At 43.1% G+C, this 26,369-nt stretch overlaps 1 protein-coding gene across 2 annotated transcripts in view; it reads right to left on the minus strand.

Moving 5' to 3' along the window:
• Positions 1–235: 235 nt before the first annotated feature.
• SLC26A5 (solute carrier family 26 member 5) overlaps positions 236–26,369 on the minus strand; it is a 101,933-nt gene continuing 75,799 nt past the window's right edge. For both annotated transcript variants that reach the window (XM_068272678.1, XM_068272679.1), the window contains 8 exons: positions 20,236–20,331; positions 17,028–17,134; positions 13,839–13,908; positions 12,369–12,461; positions 11,816–11,926; positions 10,483–10,707; positions 5,449–5,503; positions 236–1,876 (listed from right to left, as the gene is read on the minus strand). In XM_068272678.1, the coding sequence (XP_068128779.1) occupies positions 1,701–1,876; positions 5,449–5,503; positions 10,483–10,707; positions 11,816–11,926; positions 12,369–12,461; positions 13,839–13,908; positions 17,028–17,134; positions 20,236–20,331 (933 nt within the window). In that variant the 3' untranslated portion in view covers positions 236–1,700. The remainder of the gene's footprint in view (positions 1,877–5,448; positions 5,504–10,482; positions 10,708–11,815; positions 11,927–12,368; positions 12,462–13,838; positions 13,909–17,027; positions 17,135–20,235; positions 20,332–26,369) is intronic.

The raw sequence follows: 26,369 nt of genomic DNA on the forward strand, positions 1-26,369 counted from the left end.
ACACATGTTGAACTGATTGGATCTTCTTGCAGTCTATGGGACGCTAAAAAGTCTTCTCCAGCACCACAATTCAAAGGTGTTGAATCTTTCCCGATCAGCCTTCCTTGTGGTCCAACTCTCACAACCAAACATTACTACTGGAATAACCATGGCTTTGACTATGGCACTGAGCCATCATCTAGATTCTAGAGAAAGCACTACAGGTACAGTTATACAGTAAAGCATGATGGCATTTTGTGAAAGTATCCTTAATTATAATATACAAAATGCTAAACATTTTCCAAATGTAAAATACATAAATACAGTGTAATACTGTTAAATAATCTTCAAGAACAAACAATATTCTGCAAGAGCAGTACTTGTTCCTACAGTTGGTCACTTTGAGTTTTGGTTTGATTAAATAAAATAATATAGCATCTGTCCAGAAACAGCCCACATAAGTAAAATGAGTATTAAATAAGATTTAAGATCTACACCCCTTACAGGCTTCTGTAAGAAATTATTAATGTAGCAAAAGAAAAGCAGAATAAAAACTTGACTTGTGGGTAAAGGGATGGGCATCACAGTTGTACGGCATTATTAAGGCTATGCTTGCTGTCATACACCTTTCTAGCTATGGACAATCCCAAGCATAATGGGGTACCTAGGATGAAATCTTTAGCATAATATTGTCACATAGCGGTAATAGTACCTAAAGACAGCAACAACTGAGTCCGTTCTTGTTCCTCCTGTGGATATTTCTATAAAATAAACATGGCTGGAATGTTTGTAATTTTGAGCATTGGAAAAGTTGAAACTGGAATTCTGTAAATGAGACAAACTCAACCAGCAATGTGGGTATTAGTTGCCTATCCTTCTTGCAACAAAGCTCCATCTGGGAACTTCACAAGAAAGAGGAATAAACATTCACCTATCTTGAAACCACACACAGTGTGGAACACTGAAAGTGAAAATGAGGCTTTCTTAAAGCAGACCTAAACTGTTGTACAGCAGACAAGGAAAACACAAATTGTTGCTAAGAAATTCACTCTATGTGGCTTTAGAGAGATTAGCCTGTCTAATTAGGCTTTATTAGAAAGTAATCAGCAAGTGTAAACCAGGGCTGTAAGCAGTGTCTGAACGGTGCCCTTTTTCTGTGTTAATATGTAAACTCTGGAGGTTAACCCTTTCTGTGCTCTCTGGAAATAAACACTGCAGGTTTATTGTAGTCGTTCTGTAAGTTGTAATGAAAATTTTTTTTTCCTTTAAAGGTTATTATGTTGTTGCTTATCTTTTAGAGCAGAGAGGAAGTTCTGAGTTTAGGTCCACTTTCACATAGAACATTAGTACACTACTATCTAACTTTTAAAATGTGCAATGAAAAAGCATATTACTTTATAGTAATAAAAATGGGATACAAATTAAATTACTAAGGTGTTTTACCCCTAGGGTTTATATTTTTAAACCATGTATAGTTTGAATAAATCAAAACTTTTTTAAAAGGAGGCTGAACAATATAAGCCATTATGGCTTATTAATGTGTGAGAAAGCTGAACAGTATAAGCCAGTAATCAAACCAGCCCTTTTTTTCCCCACAAAACCATATTGGTTCAAAGTGCTTGGGAAAACAGATTGCCATGTTAGCATCAGAAGGTAAACCATAGTAGAATCTGAGGCAATTTGTGTGGAGAGGTTATTGCACTGTCTTGGTTTCCAGACCATCAGACCTGGCTTGGTGTGTCAGAGCTCAGGACTTGCTCTTCTGATGATGCAAAAACTAAGGAGGAGGCTCTGAATGTGCAGTGGATAACAGCATCATGAATACTGTGGAAAATGATGTCGCTTCTTGTGTTCTTGTCAAAGAAATTCAACTTGGTGAGATCTTGAATAACCAGTCCTGTGAATCAAGCATGACATTTGTCAAGGGTACTGGAATATCACACTTTGAAAAACCCAACTGAATTACCTGAAGCTCTGGGACCCATAGGGATGACACTAAATCACACATACAGTGGAACCTTGGTTTGCAAGCATAATTTGTTCGGAAACATGCTTGTAATCCAAAGCACTCTTATATCAAAGCGAATTTCCCCATAAGAATTAACGGAAACCCAGGTTATTCATTCCACTATCCATAATTCTGAGAGCTTAGCGCCGAAACTGGGCGCGTCATAGCAGCAATGCTATGATGCGCACCCCACGTAGCGGTAATCCGGGGCTCTGGCGGCTGCCAGACCCCAAATTACATCTCTCTCCGAGGAGGGGGAATAGTATTTAACACCACCTCAGAGTTTAGCAGCAGTGGGGAAAGCCGTCATTCGGCTCTCCCCGCATCAAACTGAGCGGTGCCGAAATAATATGTACCATATTATTTTGGCACCGCTCAGTTCGACGCGGGGAGAGCCGAATGACGGCTTTCCCCACTGCTGCTAAACTCTGAGGTGGTGTTAAATACTATTCCCCCTCCTCGGAGAGAGATGTAATTTGGGGTCTGGCAGCCGGCAGAGCCCCGGATTACCGCTACGCGGGGTGCGCATCATAGCATTGCTGCTATGACGCACCCAGTTTCAGCGCTCAGCTCTCAGAGCCGCGTGCCGAAATGAACTGATCCGTCCATAACCAGTTATAGTATAACATAAAAGTGCAAACAAGTCTTTCACTATAACAGAATCATTGCCATCTGTTGGCTTGCCCCAACATTTTTCGTGTGTGGGTTTAACAAGGAACCTATCTGATCACAGTTACTATTGATGATTTCATGGAAATGTGACTTTGCACAGTCTCTACACTCAGATTAAGTACAATTACGTACAATCCTGCAGCGTGACAGGGAGAACAACTATCGACTCAGTTATGATGATGTGACGCATGTATACTTTCTTGCTTGTAAATCAAGATGTTGCTTATGTTGTATATCAAGTTAAAAGTTCACAAAATGTTTTGCTTGTTGGCACAGGCTTTCGTGGCCAGGAGCGAATTTACCGTGAGCCATATCAGAGGAACGAGGCAATGGAGGAGGACAGCAAGGAACAGGCCAAAGGGGGATGGAGGAAGCCCCAGGTATGTATGAATTTTTACTTACTCTCAGTTTCTCTTTAAGACAGTGTATTAAGCGCAAATGTATGTATGTATGTATGTATGTATGTATGTATGTATGTATGCATGCATACACATATATATATATATATATATATATATATATATATATATATATATATATATATATATATATATATATATATATATATATATATATATATATATATATATATATATATATATATATATATAGTGGCTTGCAAAAGTATTCGGCCCCCTTGAAGTTTTCCACATTTTGTCACATTACTGCCACAGACATGAATCAATTTTATTGGAATTCCACATGAAAGACCAATACAAAGTGGTGTACACGTGAGAACGAAAATCATACACGATTCCATACATTTTTTTACAAATAAATAACTTCAAAGTGGAGTGTGCGTAATTATTCAGCCTCTTGAGTCAATACTTTATAGAACCACCTTTTGCTGCAATTACAGCTGCCAGTCTTTTAGGGTATGTCTCTACCAGCTTTGCACATCTAGAGACTGAAATCCTTGCCCATTCTTCTTTGCAAAACAGCTCCAGCTCAGTCAGACTAGATGGACAGCGTTTGTGAACAGCAGTTTTCAGATCTTGCCACAGATTCTCGATCGGATTTAGATCTGGATTTTGACTAGGCCATTTTAACACATGGATATGTTTTGTTTTAAACCATTCCATTGTTGCCCTGGCTTTATGTTTAGGGTTGTTGTCCTGCTGGAAGGTGAACCTCCGCTCCAGTCTTTTGCAGACTTCAAGAGGTTTTCTTTCAAGCTTTCCCTTTATTTGGCTCCATCCATCTTCCCATTAACTCTAATCAGCTTCCCTGTCCCTGCTGAAGAGAAGCACCCCCAGAGTATGATGCTGCCACCACCATATTTGACAGTGGGGATGGTGTGTTCAGAGTGATGTGCAGTGTTAGTTTTCTACCACACATAGCGTTTTGCATTTTGGCCAAAAAGTTCCATTTTAGTCTCAACTGACCAGAGCACCTTCTATCACATGTTTGCTGTGTCCCCCACATGGCTAGTGGCAAACTGCAAACGGGACTTATGCTTTTCTGTTAACAATGGCTTTCTTCTTGCCACTCTTCCATAAAGGCCAACTTTGTGCAGTGCACTACTAATAGTTGTCCTATGGACAGATTCCCCCACCTAAGCTGTAGATCTCTGCAGCTCGTCCAGAGTCACCATGGGCCTCTTGACTGCATTTCTGATCAGCGCTCTCTTTGTTCGGCTTGTGGAGTTTAGGTGGACGGCCTTGTCTTGGTAGGTTTACAGTTGTGCCATACTCCTTCCATTTCTGAATGATCGCTTGAACAGTGCTCCGTGGGATGTTCAAGGCTTTGGAAATCTTTTTATAGCCCAAGCCTGCTTTCAATTTCTCAATAACCTTATCCCTGACCTGTCTGAAGTGTTGTTTGGACTTCATAGTGTTGTTCCTCCCAATATTCTCTTATGCCGGGAATACACGGGTCGATCCGGCGGCCGATTAGCCGCTGGTTGGACCCCAGCGGCGTCCCCGCTCGTCCGTGCGGATCGATTGCCGCTTGTCCCCGCCGGCGCTTCCTTTATCAGCGCTCGATTCCCTTCCGTTGTCTGCCGGCGAGGATCGAGCGGGCGGGGGTCGAGCAGCTTGATCGGGCCAGCTGAATATTATCAGCTGGCCGGATCAGCTGGTCAATACACGGTACAGAAACGTACAGTGTATCCCCAGCATTAGACAACCTCTGAGGCCGTCACAGAACAGTTGTATTTGTACTGACATTAGATTACACACAGGTGCACTCTATTAAGTCATTAGCACTCATCAGGCAACGTCTATGGGCAACTGACTGGGGGCTGAATAATTACGCACACCCCACTTTGCAGTTATTTGTAAAAAATGTTTGGAATCATGTATGATTTTAGTTACACTTCTTACGTGTACACCACCTTGTATTGGTTTTTCACGTGGAATTCCAATAAAATTGATTCATGTTTGTGGCAGTAATGTGACAAAATGTGTGTGTGTGGGGGGGGGGGGGGGGGGTGATATGAAAAGCTCTTGCTAATGTAATGCTATGGGTGTGATCCCACTTGAGCAGTGTGATTTTATAAAAATCCCCCATAGCATTGCATTGGCAAGAGCTTTTCAAATCACAAGAGCATAGAAAAGGCTGCTAGTAGGTTTGAGCCCTTACAAAGAGCGAGCATTTTGGAGCAGATCAGTACTGGCACCCACCTTATGTGTTTCCAGGCAAACATATTTTTACATGAATTGAAAACAATGACACAGAAAGTACTAAAACAAAAAACTTAAATATGGAACAAAATCATTTAAATTGGAAGCACTGGAAATAAAGCATTTTTCTCTATGTTGCACAGAGAGAAAAGATGCAAGACTCACCGTTACAGCCAGATAGGACAACATCAACTCCAATTTCTTTGTATTCCTTAATAATCTGCAAAACATACGGTAAAGATCAGATTGTTGGTTTACATTTTATTAAGAGTCCTCGATTTCTACTGTAGGGGTTGTGACAGATAATGCCAGAGACATATTTTGGTTGACAAGTGTGTCTCTGCACGGTTTAGTCATGAATATTAATTATTATCCATTACATACAGTATATTTATATTAAGTATTTTTAAGAGCTTAAATATGTCTATTGTAGTTTTTGAAAGATGAACACCGCTACACCCTGCAGAAAGGCCTGCAGAAACGTATGTACACAAGGAAGGTCCGTACCAGTCCACTACAGTTCCTCATTTATTGTTTGGACATCTGCAAAATGAAAACGCCATCATAACATATCTCAAGCTGACATGTTTTGGACTTTCAGTCCTTAATCATAGCGAATGTTAAAAATGTCTATGTTACATTAATTTTTTTTCTCCTCTATAAGAAGAATGCACTTTATAACAGATCCAACACCCATCTCTCTCGTCTCCAAGAGTGGGTAATATCAAGGTCGCAGAAAGCTGGGGCTAGGACAATGCACAATCCGGCCACTGGGGACTCTATTTGCACAACTTACTATTCATCCTGGTTTGAACATCTAGTAAGATTACCTGTAGCTAAGTACTTCTGTATATACTGACGTGTTGAAATGCATGTGCTTTTTGGTGGCAGCACTATGTAATTTATGGAAAAATATAAACAGTCTAAACAAAAAAGCAGCATGTTGCAAAGTTTTTTGTAACCACGCATGTAAAATGCATTAGATTTGAGTAGACATGGTCAATGATATGCTGCTACTTTCAGCTTGCTTGCAAATTCCATACAAATTGTATGTAGCTAGGAACTGGGCCAATCAACATGGAGATAAAGATAATTTGAATGACTATGCAAGACAATTTTGTTAGCATTTGGGCAACAGGGACATTCAGTTAGCAATCCCAGGAGGCACTCGCAGAAAGCTCCTCAGAAGCTGTGTATGAAGAAATGAATATGGCTGAAAAACTTCATTAGTTTATACATTTGTTTTGTGTAGCAATATTTCCATTTGGTCAATGCTCAAACCAAACACATCCATTGTGACTGAACAGATCCCACCAGGGGGCGTCGCTAGCCCTATTTTGGGGTGGCACGTGCCCCCAATCTGTCCTGGGGTGCCACGGATCTCAGCGGCTCCCTCCAGCCGCCACCGCCGCGTCACTCAGACCTCAGGATCAGGCGGCGAGCCGGCGACCAATCGTGCGGGCGCTAGGACCCAGCGCCCGCACTGATATGCGGAAGTGACATCACTTCCACATATAGAGCGGGTGCGTCCGGCGCCCGCTCGTACTACTGGTCGGGTCGCTGCTGATCCTGAGGTCTGACTACACTGTCAGGTGGGGGTGGGAGCGGCGGCGGCGGCTAGAGGGGGGGCCTCCCTGTCACTCACTCACTACCTAAAGGGGCTCCCTGTCACTCACTCACTACCTGAAGGGGCTCCCTGGCACTCACTCACTGCCTAAAGGGGCTCCCTGGCACTCACTCACTGCCTAAAGGGGCTCCCTGGCACTCACTCACTGCCTAAAGGGGCTCCCTGGCACTCACTCACTGCCTAAAGGGGCTCCCTGTCACTCACTCACTGCCTAAAGGGCCTCCCTGTCACTCACTCACTGCCTAAAGGGCCTCCCTGTCACTCACTCACTTCCTAAAGGGGCTCCCTGGCACTCACTCACTACCTAAAGGGGCTCCCTGGCACTCACTCGCTGCCTAAAGGGCCTCCCTGGCACTCACTCACTGCCTAAAGGGGCTCCCTGGCACTCACTCACTATCTAAAGGGGCTCCCTGTCACTCACTCACTGCCTAAAGGGGCTCCCTGGCACTCACTCACTGCCTAAAGGGGCTCCCTGGCACTCACTCACTGCCTAAAGAGGCTCCCTGGCACTCACTCACTACCTAAACGGGCTCCCTGGCACTCACTCACTACCTAAAGGGCCTCCTTGTCACTCACTCACTGCCTAAAGGGGCTCCCTGGCACTCACTCACTACCTAAAGGGCCTCCCTGGCACTCACTCACTACCTAAACGGGCTCCCTGGCACTCACTCACTACCTAAAGGGCCTCCTTGTCACTCACTCACTACCTAAAGGGGCTCCCTGGCACTCACTCACTACCTAAAGGGCCTCCCTGGCACTCACTCACTGCCTAAAGGGGCTCCCCGGCACTCACTCACTGCCTGAAGGGGCTCCCTGGCACTCACTCACTACCTAAAGGGGCTCCCTGGCACTCACTCACTACCTAAAGGGCCTCCCTGGCACTCACTCACTACCTAAAGGGCCTCCCTGGCACTCACTCACTGCCTAAAGGGGCTCCCTGGCACTCACTCACTGCCTGAAGGGGCTCCCTGGCACTCGCTCACTGCCTAAAGGGGCTCCCTGGCACTCACTCACTACCTAAAGGGGCTCCCTGGCACTCACTCACTACCTAAAGGGGCTCCCTGGCACTCACTCACTACCTAAAGGGGCTCCCTGGCACTCACTCACTACCTAAAGGGGCTCCCTGTCACTCACTATCGGGGTCCCTGTCACTCACTACCTAACTGGAGGCGCCTGTCACTCACTAGCTAACCTGGGGGTCCCTGTCACTCACTACCTAACTTGGGGGGCTACCATATTAAGGGGGCATTCTGCCTATTTATGTGAAATGCTGTCTATTTATGTGCCTCATGACTGCTGAATTTGTCTTGTTGGGAGCCTTATGATTTGTTGGGGGCCTAAAGATTGCTGAATTTGTCTTGTTGGGGGCCTCATGATTTGTTGGGGGCCTCATGATTGCTGAATTTGTCTTGTTGGGGGTCACATGATTGCTAACTGCGAGACTATGGGAAAAGCTGAATCCTTATCATATGAGACAATAGCATTAAACCTACTTTTTTAGCTTTTTAAAACAGAAAATAAAACTGGGAGGTTCTAAAAAATTGAATACATTTTTCAGGAGTAGGATGGATGAAATTGTTTATCTTCACAGTTTATTTTCAACTTGGATTTTCCATAATGTTCATGTATGAGTTAAAACGTTTGTACAGTATTTAGTTTAAATTGCTGTTGCCACTTTGCGATAGACAAGTGGCTTTTGGGTTGCAGTTTGGGCACTCGGCCTCCAAAAGGTTCGCCACCACTGTCATAATCTAATGTCCCACCATTGCTAGGTTCATGTAAATTTGTCTCCACCCGTTACCACACCTATATTCTGGTCCATGGCCCACCCATTTTTCGGTGCGGCGCGATAAGCACGCCGCACTACGTGATCCTCATATGTTTGGCACGCTAGCTGCAGTGTGCTGAATTCTGCTGCCTACAGTATGTACAGTATACGCTGTTCTCTAGTGCCTGCACTGTGTGCTGATTTACCTCCAGTGTGTACAGTGTAAGGTGTTACTCTGTGCCTTTACTGATTGTAAACCAGCTATATTGTATGTTGATCCCTGCTACTTTCAGTATGTACAGTATTAGCTGTAAAGCCTGGTACACACATACAATTTTGATTAGCCAATTTTAGCTCTGTTCATAAAATTCATTGTCGGTTGGCCCACTTACTGCACGGGGGTGGTAAAATCGGGGGTCAGTGATTGACCAATCAAAATTGTATGTGCGTATACATCTTTGATCTATACCTATACTGATTGTAAATTATCTAAATAAAGGACAGGGGGCTCCATCCAATATTGCGATGGGCAGGCCCGTTATCTGTAGCTTACACCGCTGCTAAGTTCATGTACATTTGGCCCCACCCATGGCCACGCCCACTAACCTCATGGCCACGCCCGCCTCCCCACCTGGTGCTCACAGGTGCCCCCGATCTCCAAGGACCCTAGAAACGCCCCTGGATCCCACTACAATATAAAGTTGATACCCAGTGTAAAGTCTCTCTCTCTCTCTCTCTCCCTCTCTCTCAAGACCCTAATGATGTGCAGATGTAACTGTACAGAAGCGATAACCATATGATATTCTTTCTATGGAGGACTGATGAAGACATTAGAGCACAAGAGGAGCTAAAATTTATGTTTTATATGGTATAAATGATTGGAATTGAGCAACTATTTACTTAACCATGGACTTGATTGTACATTTGCCACATTCAATGGCTTTGTACAGGTGAAGATTTTAACATGATATTAAATAAAAATTGATTTTATGAAAGTGCTTGGGCTGGCTGGACTTTTGAATATGCTCTAGAAAGCTCCGGATGCCAAAGGAGGCTACATACTGTGCACAGTCTCCCTGAGTGGAGGGCCTTCTCAGCAGGAAGAATTCAAATAGCCAACCAGTTTTTGTATTCTTAGATAATTATCCTGTCACTTCCCCTCAACACTTCCAGTGACTGGTCAGCTGATCACGAGACTCTCCCCGAAGCTCCAGCTGTTAGCAGGTTTTTTTTTTTAACAGCAGAGATCTGGTGCCCAGTTTTCTCTTAGGGCTTGATTCACAAAGCGGCGCTGTTAGCGCCGCTGTGAAAAGCCTTTAGTGTCCCTTAAGTAGCTCTGCGCACTAACGGCCGCGCAGAGCTACTTTGCGCACAGCCCCGCTCAGTGCGCGCACAGTGCTGTGCGCCTGTATTCGTGCGTGGTGCGATGATAACGTTGCACCCGCTGCCCCTTAAACATCGCACCTGGTGCGGCGATAACGGCTCATCGGGTGCCTCCTGAAGTGGTTTCAGGGGCACCCGATGCGCCGTTATCATCGCACCGGGTGCGACGCTTAAGGGGCAGCGGGTGCGACGTTATCGTCGCACCGCGCACTAATACAGGTGCACCTGTGCTGCGCGCGCACTGAGCGAGACTCAGAGTGATGCGTGGGCACAAACTACTTAGTGCCGTGGTCTGCGCTCGCTAAGTGATAGGGCTCACTAACCGGCTTAGCGCCGGTTAGTGAATCAAGCCCTTAATGTACTGGTGTTCCACACCCCGCAATAAAATGATAACATACAGCTCTTGCTTTATACCACTTACAGATTTCAGCGTTTTAACTCCCACAGAATCTACAAAGTTTACAGGGGTGAAGTCCAGAATGATGGTGTTAATGTTGATAACTGGAGTCATAAAGTACTGCAGTTCTTCAGAAGGTGAATTGTGCATATTCCTGTCTGCTGATCCATTTGTCACATTTCCAGACAAGTCTGTGACAGGTTCATCATCCATTAGTTCATGTTTCACTGCCATTTCCCCATCATTAGTCTGAAAAGAAAAACGTCACAGAAGATACAAGGCACTTGATTAAATGATTATCAATGATATCAACAGAAACAGAAGACTTCTGTTATTAGCATGACATTCTGCAGAATGCAGCCAGACTGTTTATGTAATGCAGATGCTGGCTACAGTTGTATGCATCAGATTTCTTTGCACATGTTTAGCTGATGGACACACATACAGCTTAGTGCAGAAGCGAGCAAACCCTGGATGTTCAATGGGGGATTCCTGAAAGGTCTCTCTTAACCACACAAAATATAGTAATATGGTAGGACATTAGTTTATAACTATGGTAGGGGTTTAGATTTTGAGCTCCTCTGAGGACAGTCAGTGACATGACAATCATGTACCCTGTAAAGTGCAGCAGAAGTTGATGAGACAGAGACAGGAGAGTGGGAGGAAGAGAAAGAAGAGAGTGGGGGAAAGAAGAGAGTGGGGAAAAGCAGAGAGGGGAAAGCAAGAGACAGAAAAGAGGGAAGAGACATGAGTGTCAGCGTGTCTGTGGGGAAGAAGACAGTGGGAGAAAGAAATAGAGAGGAGAGGGGAAGAGTGAGAGACAGGAATGGGGAAGTCAGGTCCTCCAGAGCTGCTCCATGCTCTGTACACACGCTGCTGCAACATCCAAAGTAGCCAGGGAAGAAAGGGTATGGGGCGGCACATAGTGCAGGCAGCAGCACGGTGCTGTGAGCTGCACAATGCCTGCAGACATTCTGGTGTCTCAGCTGGTGCGCGTGCTCAGACACTGCACCGGCCCTCGTGTGAGGTTGGATTCTGTGTACCAGTAATCCCCCCTAAACTTGCCCATGTAGTGTCTATTTATAATCTTATGTTCATAAGCATTAATGATCTATTATAATATACAGGGCACTGCGTTAGTGTAATAAACTTTGAGCAATTGCCAATTGCTTCCTTTTATCTTTTCCACATCTGAGTTGTCTCATCTACAGCGAGACACTGCAAAGTCCACAGACCATGTCTCTTCTCAGGCTTTCTGTAATGCAGATGCCCATTACACAAAATCCTGTCCTTCCCTTTCTCATTGCCACTGCATTCCATCACACACAACAAGGAGTAGGAAGTAAAAAAAACTTACAAGTTTTAAAACTGCTTTCCTCTCACTTTTAATAGACTTCTTCATTTCCTTGGCGTGCCTCTTTTGGGCCTTTTTCTTGGCAATCAGTATAGCACCTGGATCGATTCCAGTCTGTCATGCAAAACAAAGTCAGCACAGTGTTAGTAATGCAGCACCAGATGAATAAGATGATGTTCATGCAAGAATAAACTTAGTGCACAAGCATCTCTTTGTTTTGTCTAAATATGTTAGTTTTTGGCTAAAAATTATTTTTCACAACTGAGGTTGAGTTATCACTACAAGTTAAAAAAAAAAAAACAACAACAAAAAAAAACAACCATGAAGCCATTGCCTAAACAACTAATCCAATTCCTGCAGTAAAATTAAACAAGGACTCCAACTCATTCCTCTGGGTAACTCTTCTACTCTTGCGCCAGTTTTCTTAACAGTTGCTTTGAAAAGTGTCCCGGGGTGAATTGTAATAAAAGAATATGGTACAAACTGCACTAGTCTCCTTTCTACAGGCGTGGCGCTGCGGTAAATTCAGAAAAATAAAAAACTGTTAATGCTATACCTTTTTCTTTAGTGCCGAGACATACATTTCACTGTTGGCAAAGTATAGGGATGTGTTGGCCTGAAATATCTTAATTCCAGGGAATTCTTTAATCTAGAAAACAGACCATTCACCAAAGATTAGCAGAGAGAAACAGACATAAGACAGAACAAAATATCTGTGGTCTAAGTCACCATAAAACATCTTTATCTTAGAACACATGCAGAATGCTTACTCTTGAATTCTGTAAGAACTTTTGCACCTGAACTCTGAGGCAGAGCTAAATCCACCCCCTCCCAAATTCCATCTCTCACTGCTGGCCAAACTCTTTTTCTGAACAGCACTTGTGACAGCTCTGTCACTGAGATCTCATTGCACGTACATAGAAAAACATACACGATGCAGTGGCAGATTCACTCCTGTTATTAACTTTAGATTGGGGGCTCACCTAATATTTCATCTGGATAATACCCTGCCCCCCCCCCCCCTTCTCTTTTTTCTTTGCTCCTTACCTCTTCCCACCCACCCCCCCAATCCGGTTTTCGCTCTTAATTCTTCTTTATCCTTTCCTCTTGTCAAACTTTCAGGCTTCCATTACCTAATTAGATCTTGATAGATCCTTTACCTAGTTAGATCTAGTAGTATGAAATAACGGGTTCTGCCTCTCTCGCGGTGAGCACCACCCTGTACCTCCCCTGCAGAAGTCAGTGGCTGCCCCACCACAAGCATGTGATAAAGCCACAGGAGAGAAGCATTTATATTTTTCATGTAAGCAGTGACTGGTAATGGGGACAGGATGGAGGGAAAGGGGGGAGGGGGGGGGGCTGGTTTTTCCAACTGCTTTAAAGCAAACCTGAAATGAAAATAAACAAACTGATGATATAACCTGTTGCATCTACTCCTAAATAGGATTTTCATGCGTTCCCATGATCTTATTTTGTAGGTGAAGGTTAAAAACCACTGTCTCGTGTGGCGGCAATTTTTTAGAACAATTTTCATCTCCCATGCAGACAAATCTTAAACGATTGAACCTTTGTATCTGTTCTCTGCCCTTGCAAGTGTTTCTTAGCCATACACAGTTTTGTCAGTTCTAATTAGTTATCAGTGATAATTATGCTACAGTTTGACAAAAGAGACAATGATTGAAAACCTTCAGTTCTTAACCCTTACAGTGACAAATATGAAAAATAAGACACAGCCTCATTCTATGTAGGATTGGGAATGCACAGTCACATGTTTATCTCACCATGTTGCATTCATTTCAGGTACTCTTTAAATGCCAAATAGCCAAATTATTAGATGCAATAACAGTTCAGAGCTCAAGAATGTTTCTGCAAGCATTTGATGTTGATAGTTATGATATCTTATTGTAAAAGTCTGTTAGAATGAATTTAAAAGTAAATATGAAAGTTGACTGTATCTGCATAAATGTGCACACCATTTATTCATAAACACTTGATACATATTGCTGCACTTTCTCATGCCACATACCTCCTCATATTCTTCTACATCACTGTACACATCTGTATTGGGTATATGTCCTAGGATTCTGTACTTTGAGCTTAAAAGGAAAACAAACATATTATGAAACCAGATTGCATGGGTTTACTTCAATAACCAATCAAAGAGTGACGGCAAAATAACAAGATACCATAATTCTCGGGAGATTAAAGCAAAACTGTAGATATAAAATAAACACATTGTTTCACTTACCTGGGGCTTCCCCAAGCCCCCAGCAGCTGTCCTGTCCCACGCCACTCCTCAACGAGACTCCGTTCCCCCGCAGCCGCTCGGCCCCGTATCTAGACTTGTAAGTCGATGCCAGCGCGGCTCTGGCCAAGCGTATCCTTTCTTCGCGTTCCCCTCTGCAATAGCGGGGAGCGCGAAGAAAGGATACGGCGGCGAAACCGAAAGTAGCTGGTGGCGGGCGAATGGAGGCTCATTGAGGAGCGGCACAGGACAAGACGGCTGCTGGGGGCTTGGGGAAGCCCCAGGTAAGTGAAACAATGTGTTTATTTTATATCTACAGTTCCACTTTAAGGAGGGCTGACGCTACAGGAAAGCATGTCTTTTCATTCATTAATGTATTTTTAGCCTCATCAATCTGTTGACTTGCATTCTGCTAGCACCAGTGGTTCTCTTCTCTCTGTATTTTGTAGGTTTTCTCAACCAACTCAAACATATACTGGTAGGTTATATCAGAATACCAATGTGAAGTTTTTTTCATTATCTGTTTGCTTTCAAAACAGTTGCATTGATGAGGTAAAGAACTCTAGGAGGCATCAAAAATATATACAGTGCTGCCCGTTATTATTCATACCCCTGGCAAATTTTCACTTAAAGTTACTTTTATTCGACCAGCAAGGATTTTTTTTTTTTTTTTTTAACGGGAAATGTCATAGGTGTCTCCCAAAAGATAATAAGATGATGTACAAGAGGCATTATTGTGGAATAAAAACATTTCCCAGCTTTTATTTACATTTGAGCAAAAAGTGTCCAGTCCAAAATTATTCATACCCTTTACAAACTGTCACAGTCTGTGGGAAAATCCAAAGTTCTATACCATTCCAAATAGTACAAGCTGTTCTAAAGCATCCTAATTACCCTGATTAATTGGGAATAGCGGTTTTAATCAACTCAACAGGTAAAAAACAGCAGCTCTCTGCAGTTGGTTTGTGGGCAGTCATGGCTAAGACATAGGAGCTCAGTGAGGTCCTGCGACTGCACATTGTGGCTGCTCACGAGTCAGGAAAGGGCTACAAGCCCATTTCTATAACGTTTTCAAATTCCAGTGGCCACAGTGCAAAGTATTATTAAAAAAATACAAGATGTTCCGCACTGTGGAAAATCTCAGAGGACATGGTCGGAAGCCAAGACACCTGTGCTGGCCATGAGGATAGTAAGAGAGGTGAAAAAGAATGCAAGGATCACCACCAAGGCCATCCTGGTGAATCTGGGCTCTGCTGGTGGCAATGTCTCAAGGCTGGCAATCCACACTGCTGTGGTCCATAGATGCAGACCAAGGATGACACCACTTCTCCAGATAAGGCAAACAAGAGCTTGCTTGGCCTTTGCAAATGCTCATCAGGACAAAGAAGACTTCTGGTCTTCTGTGTTATGGTCAGATGAAACAAAAATTGAATTGTTTGGTCACAATAATGTTTCCTTCATTTGGCGTAAAAAAGGAGAAGCCTTCAACCCAAAAAACACCATCCCCACTGTCAAACATGGTGGTGGGAACCTAATGCTTTGGGGGTAATTATTCAGCCAACGGACCAGGGAACCTAATCACAGTAAACGGCATCATGAAAAAAGAGCAATACCTGAGGATTCTCAATGACAACACCAGGCAGTCTGCAGAGAAACTTGGCCTTGGGCACCAGTGGACATTTTAGCATGACAATGACCCAAAACACACAGCAAAAGTGGTGAAGAAATGGTTAGCAGACAACAACATTAACGTTTTGGAGTGGCCCAGACAGAGTCCTAACTTGAATACAATCTTGAATAATCTGTGGAGGGAGCCAAAGATCAGGGTGATGGCAAGAAGACCCTCCAATCTGAAAGATTTGGAGCTCATTGCTTAAGATGAATGGGCAAAAATACCTGTGGAGACATGCAAAAAACTGGTCTGCAATTATAGGAAGCTTTTCATTGATGTAATACCTAATGAAGGCTTTTCTGTTGATTATTGAAAAGGGTATAAATAATGTGTGACTGGACACTTGTTGCTCAAATGTAAATAAAAGCTGAGAAATGTTTTTCTTCCACAATAATGCCTCTTGCACATTGTCTTATTACCTTTTGGGAGACACCTATGTCATTTCCAGTCAAAAAAAATTACTTGCTGATTGAATAAAAAGTGACTTAAAATTTTCCAGGGGTATGAATAATTATGGGCATCACTGTATATGAAATAAAAGCAGTTTGAAAAGAGGATTAGTGGTGGACTTTCCTCCAAAGGAAAAAACAACTCACAGTAAAGCTTTCCTGTTTTACCTAGAGACTGTTCAGAGTTGATTTTCTTGCACATGACATTAATCATTGAGGTATCCTCACGGAGAAGTTTTATTTTCTAACAATTATGCTTTTTCGTCTCTTAAAAATCGACTCCATTGACTTACATTAAAATCGCTGTAAAATTGACACAATCACATTAAAAAAAAAAAAAAACGCAATCGCTGCAATTTTGCTGCGATTTTAATGTAAGTCAATCAAGGCTTTTTTTTAAAACGACCCTTAAAACACTCTTTGGTGTGTCAGGGCCTTAATGGTCACAAACAAATATATACATTGGGATCTAAAAAGTAGTATTACCAGGTTGGTGGATTACCTGCCAAGCTGGGCTGTTTTTGATATGGAAATAGCCTGCTGTAAGGGAACTGCATATGATTTTTAACTACTGTGTGACCATTACAAAAATGACATACATATTTTGGGCTACTGGTGGTTTACTTAGTCAAAGTGCAGCCACTGGAGTGCACTGAGTAGCAGTGTTGGGGAGTCTTGCCCAAGAACTCCTTACTGAATAGGTGTTGACTTACTGAAATAGGTAGAGCTGAGATTTGAACCCAGGACTCCTATGTCAGAGGCAGAACCCTTAACCATTACACTATCCAGTATATGCATAAACATTGGAATTGCCATGCTTCAAAACATTTAGAAGTAATCCGTACAAACCTTTGAGTACGGTAGATGACTGTAACGATGGCAAATGCCACTGCAACAAGCAATCCATAGTCCAGACCCAATGAAACAGATGCCACAAAAGATACCAACCAGATAGCCTAGGCAGAGAAATTGAATATGTATAACGCTGGCATTTTTCTTCAAAACAAGTCACAAAACACCCCAAATTAAAAGCATTAGCGCTGATAACATCATTCCTAAACATTGAGAGAACATGTACACTTCTAATATGGAAAAACAATGCTAGAATTTTCTGTACCTATGCTGTTCATATAAGCTGCACTCATACACTAGCTCGACTTTCCGTCGATATACAGCAGATTCGATCACTGTGATAGAATCTGCTGTGAAATTGTTAACGCAAACGTTGACTGATCTACCGATATCCATCTGAAATCTGTCAATTCAGTCGAACGGTCCAGACGAAAAATTTTGCTCTATCACCGGCGGGTGGGAAGCGCATCACTAGAAGTGTTCGATTCGGCAACAAACGAAGCAGCATAGTGGCAGCAATTATATCACCTGTCCGTCGGCACGAGTACCCAGGATCTGTGCTGTCACTTCTTCCAGCTGGCCTTCTTCTCCATGTCCCATCCATTCTGTGACAAGCCGAAGTTCAAACAGTAGAGCATCCTCTACTGTTTGAACTTCGGCTTGCCACAGGACGGGACAGGAAGTGAAGAGGACACGGAAGAGGATGCCAAAAGAAGTTACAGCACGGACCCTGGGGACTCCTGCCGGCGGACGGATGACATTATTGCTGCTGGTCAGTGGGAGTCCGAATAGGGGGGGGGACAGGGGAGGTGAGGTAGGCAGTGGCAGCTCCACACAATTTCATGCTGAAATCAATTCAAAATCGGTGTGCAGTGTATGGGCAGCCAATAGATCCCTCTCTGATAAGATTCGATCAGAAAGGAATCAATCTATTGGTCACTACCTTTGCACGCATCACTACCTTTGCACGCGTAAGGAGAAGCACCTGGAATACCAGATTGTTTGTGAACTTTTGTCCCACCCAATGTTTCAATACAAGATGAATACTGATTTTTAAGGATGTCAAACCATACAATGAACATGACTGTCAAACTGACATGTACTGGTACAGGAAAACATCTTGAAACAATGTAATTATATCTGCTGGTTTTGTTTGTTCTGTTTAATCCTGCGAACAGGAAAAAGCAAGGAAATAAGTTACAGATAAGCTGCAGAATGTGATTGTGCAACTCTAATGAAATCTTCCTGCTGAAACAGCTCTTGTGTAAAGTGCCAGCAATAGACTACAACATTTCCAAAAAACCTCTCCAGCTTGTCAGTAAAATTCAGCTGTGTCTACTATTATTATTATTTTGTATTTATATAGCGCCGACATATTATGCAGCGCTGTACAGTATATATATATATATATATATATATATATATATATAACCCTACCGTTGCCATATGTCTATATTACGTAGTGTAAGTACTGTAGTCCAGGGCCAATTTTTTTTTTTTTAGGGTCAGCCAATTAACTTATCCGTATGTTTTTGGAATGTGGGAGGAAGCCGGAGTGCTCGGAGGAAACCCACGCAGACACGGAGAGAACATACAAACTCTTTGCAGATAATGCCCTGGCTGGGATTCGAACCAGGGACCCAGTGCTGCAAGGCGAGAGAGCTAACCACTACGCCACCATGCTGCCCTACTAGCAATGCAATGAGAATCAAGAACAGGGAACTTGGTAGTTAAAAGCAAATGAATGCAACTTTTCTCCACTGAGCTCATCTCTGCCAGGTCTTCTTGAATAACATTGCTAATAAGTACAGAATATTAGGAAAGGAGAAGGACATGTAAGCAGTATGCAACCTGGATATGTTTAGATCTTTTCAAAAGGGCATATATAACATTTGGGGGGACATCGGTCAGGGGTTCCATCGCGTTTGTCGGTCGCAATATCGCATGCAGTTACCACCGTGCACCCAATCGACCACATCGGTCAGATATTTCCCAGCATATCCGATTGAGACATAATCAATCGGGCATGCTTGTTGTGGCACCAATTTTAATCCAATTCAATAATAATCAAAATTGGATGGTTGATTGGCTGCAAAATCAGTATGTAAATGTTTGGCCTTCTTCACACTGTCTTCAGAGCTATGCCATCTTTTGTGTATCAACCCTTAATATTTCCAGTCTGATTTAACAAAATCATGCTGGTTCATTAGGATACGAAGGAATGCTAAAAGAAACCTGTAATGTCTGAAAAAAAAAAAAAAAAAGAGAGAAGAGTTTCACTTACCTGGGGCTTCTGCCAGGCCCCTGCAGCCTCCCTGTGCCATCTCTGAGCTATCCTGTGGTCCCCCGCCGCAGCTCATTTTCGTTATCCGAAGTCATCGGCCACTGTGTGCGCCCAGCCTTGCTCACTTTCCCCTCGCCGGGAGCGTCATGCACAGGCGCAGTACATGGTTTTCTTGTACTGAGCCTGTGCAAGATGCTTCAGACGATGGGAGTGCTAACAAGGACGCGCCAGGGCAAGGGCCACGCAGGTGCAGTGGCCGTCAACTTGTAAGTCGGCAGGTAACAAAAGTGAGCCATGGCGGGGGATCGGAGGATAGTTCAGAGACGCCGCGGGCACAGGGAGGCTGTAGGGGGCTGGCAGAAGCCCCAGGTAAGTGAAACTTTTTTGGGGGGACATTACAGGTTCTCTTTAATGCTACCTTCAAAGGATACATTATAAATGCAGTAAAATGCATAGGAAAAGCAAGCAGCTTACAGTCTTTCAGGGTACCTGAGGCAAAGGGAAATACAGTGACTTGCCCAAGGTCACATAGAGCTGCTACTGAAACCAGGGTGACTGGTACACAGTCTAGTTCTGTAGAGCCACTCCTCCACCCTGTGACAATCTGCACAAATAAATGTTAGTTACGTGAGGCCTCTTGCTTAGATTCACTCTACAATACTTTAAACTAATATTAGGATAGTTCAATCAAAATCCTGAAGAACATACAAACACTATGACTCTGTAGTCATTACTATCAAAACAGAACAAAACTAAATAATAATAAAAAAATTGGCACGCTATAATATTTCAGCCATTTGTTATGTCACAGAAATGAACTAAAAAGACTGAATGATAAACCCAAGGCAGCAGTAAAAAAAGGAATTCATGTTGAATAAATAAGCTTCATATTAAGCTTTATATTAAGTTCTTTTCACATACCAATTCTAATCTGCTGGTTCTCCACAAATGTGGAATATCTGCAAACTGCTTGAACATTCCTTTCAGGTTCACCATCACGATGGCCGCTAATACAGTCTGCAATAAAATAAGGCCTTTACATCAGTGTTTCTCAAAATTTTAGTGGTATGTACCCCTTTTAAAACCCTGTACTCACATGTACCCCCTAGCATAGTAACCATTATCCCAAGTACCCCTTGACAAATATATGTTTAATCGTAGTACATGATAATTGGTTCTAAACGGTTTCCAAGCTTTTACTATTGCTTTCAACTTTTGACTGTGGCCATCTTGTGGCCAAATAGTAAAACTACATCTACATACATTATTATTAAAATGAATAGACATTTTTACATTTAAAATTGACTGTTTACCTCCCACATACCCAAAAATATTCAAATAAAATTGTTAATTAGAAAAAAAAATCACACAAAAAAAAAAAAAAAAAAAAAATAGTTACCAAAGGGTCTGAACTTCTTTAATATGCATGTCAAGAGGTTAAATTACTAATATTTTTTAAATTATAAGCTTGTAAATAGTGATGGATGCAAAACGGAAAAAATGCACCTTTATTTCCAAATAAAATATTGGCACTTTACAATGTGATAGGGACATAATCTAAATGGTGTAATAACAGGGACAAATGGGCAAATAAAATATGTGGGTTTTAATTATGGTAGCATGTATTATTTTAAAGCTACAATGGCCGAAAACTGACAAATCAGGATTTTTTTCCCATTTTTCTCTTAATATTCCCGTTAAAATGCATTTAGAATAAAATATTTCATTGCAAAATGTACCACCCAAAGAAAGCCTGATTGGTGGTGGAAAAAACAAGATATAGATTATTTCATTTTGATAATTAGTAATAAAGTTATTGGTGAATGAATGGGAGGTGAAAATTGCTCGGATGCAGAAGGTGAAAAAACACTAAAGGCTGAAGTGGTTAAATAAAGCGGAATATAACCCTGCATTTCAACTTTGCTCTAAAACATTATTTACAGCATATTATATGCAACCAGCATTTTTTTTTTACTAGACCAGCATTGGAAGGGTTACACACAGAGCTTTAAAGTTCCGTGGAGAGAAATGCTGCCGCAGCTGAAGTTTAGATAGATACATTTAAGTAAACACAATGTAACAAGTGAGGAACAAGTGACTCCTTTCTAGCCTACTCCACCTGCCTTTTCAAGGGAGCGCTCTCTGGGCTGCAACACACGGTCTCCAGGATAAGAGGCATGATATCAACTTACATGATGTTCCTATGTACACTCCTAATTTATTATTTTCTGTGAAAATGTTTAACTCGATAATATTTTATCTATGAAGCGGACACCATGCTGAAGTTTAGCATTACGCTATTCACTAAACGGCTCACATCGCCAATTGGTGATTGCATTCTGTATGACAATATCCCCCCTCCCTCTATATGCCGAGGTTCATCACTTACAATAGACAGAACACACATGTGCCCCCTAACTTAAACCAGACCTTCATCTTACCCAGTCCTGGGCTGTAGTAACCTCCTCCACTACTACTTGATTTATAGTCCAACTACTGGCTACTTACTCCCCTGAATTGATTTAATCTCACCAGAGTCATTGAACCCATGAGAGCACTTTTGATTTCAGCTGCTCCCATTCCTTCCCTACTTAAAATAAGGTCTACAAGTTACCCTCATGCCTGTTCAATATCACTGCCTGTATAAATTGTTCAGAAGTCAGCTAGTGGGGCAGTCGGCTGCCACATGTCCCCCACTTTTCCAACTGGAGACACTCCTCAGGTTCTCCATTCTCACCGGGATTCTCCTGATTTTGACCTATATGAGGTCAAGCCCCCTACATGTTTTGTCCACTTCCCTTCTAAAGGACACCACAGTTTACACCACTTCCGGAACACCCTTGTCTTGGGTGCCCATCCGGTCTCTTTCCTTCCTTTTTTTCCCGCTCTCTAACCTCCCTCTCTCTACTCGGGCTCTCCATCCCATGGCCATATCTGTACTAGTCCTCTCGCAATTTAATCCTCTATGAGTGCTGACACACTTAAAATATTTTCACATAATGTCCAGGGTTTCGGCTCCCCACAAAAGAGATCCAAAGCTTTTAATTATTATAAATTTTGTCAGGCCGACATAGTTTGCCTACAGGAGACTAGATTAGCTAAACCCTCCTGTCCTAGATTCCTAAGCCGCCATTATCCTAATGCCCACTTTTCTTGTGCACGTACTAAGACAAGGGGAGTCATAATAGCTTTCAAAAAGAATCTTCCCTTCGTCTGTAACAAAGAACTATCAGACCCTACGGGACGATACCTAATTCTCATTGGCACTCTCTACGATCGCGAGGTTACAATAGCCCCCTATTACACCCCTAATGCCTATCAGTCCAACTTCTATTCCCACTTTCTGCAAGTGTTATCACAGCACAGTGCTGGCCAGTTCATTGTAACGGGCGATACTAACGCCACACTGAATCCTAAATTAGACAGACAATGGAAAACTAACCCTGGCTCGCCCCCAGATATAACTGATGCCCAAGGTTCAGAGATTAAATCCCTACTAGATAGATACAGCTTAGTTGATACCTGGCGAGAACTTCACCCCACAACCAAAGATTTCACCTTTTACTCACATGCGCATGACAGTTTTAGTCGTATTGATCACATCTTTGTCCAGCAAAAATACTTGCATCTCGTTCCCGCAGCTCCGATACATACCACCTCTTGGTCTGACCTCATTCACCAATCTCAATCTGCTGTTAATTCACTATTCCACTTTGCAAAGAATTTTTATGGCACTTAAATGACTCCATGCTGACCAGGGGAGATCGTCAATTGAAATTTAGACTCAAAGAGTACTTTGATGATAACACAAGCTCTGTGTCTTCCTTCTTAACACTGTGGGAAGCACATAAAGCCATGATCCAAGGCTTTCTGGTCAGCATGGCCAGAACTCTTAAAAGGTAACGCAATCTTAAAATTGAGGAGCTTTTCTCTAAATTAGACAAAGCTGAACAGGAATGGAAACAGACCCCCTCCCTTATAAATAGGCTAATCAGAGACAAGGCCCGCATAGAATTAGATCTACTTCTCATAGATGGAGTTGAAAAACAGCTACGGAGGAGACAAATGTATTACTACAACGCAAATAAACCTGTATCCATTCTGGCTAATTGCCTTAAAAATCGCCCTCTTCATCCTAATATACTCAAAGCCTGTGACCACACTGGTCAAGCCACTGCCAATCCCCACAAAATAGTTGATATTTTCTCCAAATTCCTTTCTGATCTTTACTCTACACCTCTGAAGCAACCGAGTAAGACATCTCCACCTTCCTACGCCAAATCTCTCTACCTCAATTTACTACAGAAGTCACAGGTCGCCTTAGCGCCCCAATCACAGCACTAGAGGTCCAGGCAGCCATAAAAACCCTAAAAGTTAACAAAACCCTCGGCCCGGACGGCTTCTCTAGCCAGCATTAAAAAAAAAACTGACATCATAGCCCCCACTTTATCAAACTGCTTTAACCCTCCTGGCGGTATGAAAAATTCCGCCAGGAGGCAGCGCGGCAGTTTTTTTTTTTTTTTTAAATCATGTAGCGAGCCCAGGGCTCGCTACATGATAGCCACTACTCAGCGGCATCCCCCTGCCCTCTTCGATCGCCTTCGGCGATCCCCGATCAGGAAATCCTTTTCAAAGAACGGGATTTCCTGGAGGGCTTCCCCCGTCGCCATGGCGACGGGGCGGGATGACGTCACCGACGTCGTGACGTCATTGGGAGTCCCGATCCACCCCTCGGCGCTGCCTGGCACTGATTGGCCATTGATTGGGGGGGGGGGGGGGCCCACGCGCCGCAACGGATAGCGGTGATCGGGCGCGGGGCGGCGGCGATCAGTGTGCTGGCGCAGCTAGCAAAGTGCCAGCTGCATCCAGCAAAAAAAAAAAGTAAGAAAAATGGCCGAGCAGGGCCGGAGAAAACCTCCTGCGCGGCTTACCGGGGTTACCGCCAGGAAGGTTAATGAAATGAGAACAGGCAAACTTCCTCCACACAATATGCTTAAAGGGAACCAGAGATGAACGTTCCACACAAAATAAACATATCAGTCCATAGCTTGTAAAGAATAAATTCTCTACCTGATAATTTTGCCGCTCTGGTGTGCCTTTTTTAGTGTTTTTTATTCATTATTGCTCCAGGAAAAATCCAATATGGCCGCCGGCTCATATCTGCTTCCGGGTTATGAGTTGTTCTGGATGTGCTGTCTAGGCTATATGAGACTAGGCTGCTGTCTAGGCTATATGAGAAAGGCTGCTGCAGCCTTTCATCTGTGTGCTTTCATTTTGGTATGATGTGCAGCTGCCTGTAGGAAGGGTCTCTCATAGGAATGAAACTTCAGTCATTATCATTATCTATGCAGAGTGCAAACAGAGCACACAGATCATATTGCAGCCACACTTGTCTGTTTCAGAGATTCTCTCTCAGCAGCCCCTCCCATGTCATTAGAGCTCTCAGTATGCAAAGCAAGAAAGCTGAGCCAGGAGGTGGCAGGCTTGGCCTTGAAAAGACTCCACAGAAGAGTGACTCAGCTATAATGATTCCAGGTCAAACCTAGACTGAAAGCTCAGTTGGGGATTCTTATCACAGCTAAACAGACTAATTAAGCAGATAAGAATGAAACTAAAAGCAGGGTAGGTGTTTACTGTCATGTTCCCACTGATAAATGTAGTAAAATACATGAAGGTGCTTCGTCTCTGGTTCTCTTTAAAGCTCAAATCTCAATGATCCCTAAAGAGGATCTCGACTGTCACGCAGCCCACCAATTCCGCCCCATCTCCTTAATCAATGTGGATTTTAAATTATTAGGCAAAAATCCTGGCTCTCAGACTGAACACAGTCCTTGGTGTATTAACTTTTTAATTGTACTGCTAACCGCAAGGCAATAAAATCACACTTACAATGTGCATATAAAATCAGAGCTTGTCACATAGCTATAGTACGTCACCGCGTGGAACGCCGAAACGCGTCATGACGCAATAGACGCAGGGCAGCTGCCGAGTCTACCGTGTTCCAGATCCCGCCGGCGCTTCTTAATCCCAGGATTCCCCGCAGTACTGGCCATAGTGCGGAGGCAAGCCAAGCGGTTGAGGTTACATCAGAACGCGGTGACGTACTATAGCTATGTGACAAGCTCTGATTTTATATGCACATTGTAAGTGTGATTTTATTGCCTTGCGGTTAGCAGTACAATTAAAAAGTTAATACACCAGAGAGCGCTCCTCTCTTCTTTTTGTTCCTGTGTTTTACCAGCTTTTTTACTTTGATCCCTGAGTATCTATTGGAGCAGCACTCATTGGTGACGAGTGGAGACAGTGACTGATTGAGCGCAGTGGAATTGTGCATTTTGAACACAGTCCTTCCGGCTCTTATTCATAGAGATCAGGTGGGCTTCGTGCCAGGGCGTCAGGCAGAAGATGGTACCAGAAGAGCGATCCTCCTGGCCAAATACTTACAGCATCAAAAAATCCTTGGAGTTGCTTTTGCACTACACATATATAAGGCCTTCGATACCCTCTCCTGGTCATATTTAAAACTAGCCTTAGGTAAATGGGGCCTGGACGCACATTTTCTTAACTGGATAGAGAGTATGTACTCCCACCCGACAGCTTATGTGCGTTATTCGGGTCACAGTTCTAATATCTTCAGAACTGTGACCCGAATAAGGCTGCCCCTTGTCCCCTTTTACTCTATATAATGGTGCTGGAACCCTTTGCTTGCCTACTCAGAGAGAACTTAAGCATTAAAGGAATAAAGCGTGCGGGGCTCCATCATAAACTCTTAATGTTTGCAGACGACACTCTACTGTTCCTTACTCAGACCCACATCTCAATTCCAAATGCCCTCCAGGCGTTCGATCAGTTTTCTAAAATATCCGGTCTCTGTATCAACGTCGCTAAGTCTAAGGCTATGAGTATATCTCTAGATCACCAACGTCAGGACACTCTCAAAGACACAAGCCCCTTTAAGTGGGTCCAGGCTCTTCCTTACCTAGGCATTACCCTTACCCCCTCCTACGCTTCCCTCTTCTCAGCTAACTACCCTCCTCTTTTAAAATCCCTACTGT

Source organism: Hyperolius riggenbachi, chromosome 3 (assembly GCF_040937935.1).
Source record: "Hyperolius riggenbachi isolate aHypRig1 chromosome 3, aHypRig1.pri, whole genome shotgun sequence".
In the NCBI taxonomy this organism is placed as follows: domain Eukaryota; kingdom Metazoa; phylum Chordata; class Amphibia; order Anura; family Hyperoliidae; genus Hyperolius; species Hyperolius riggenbachi.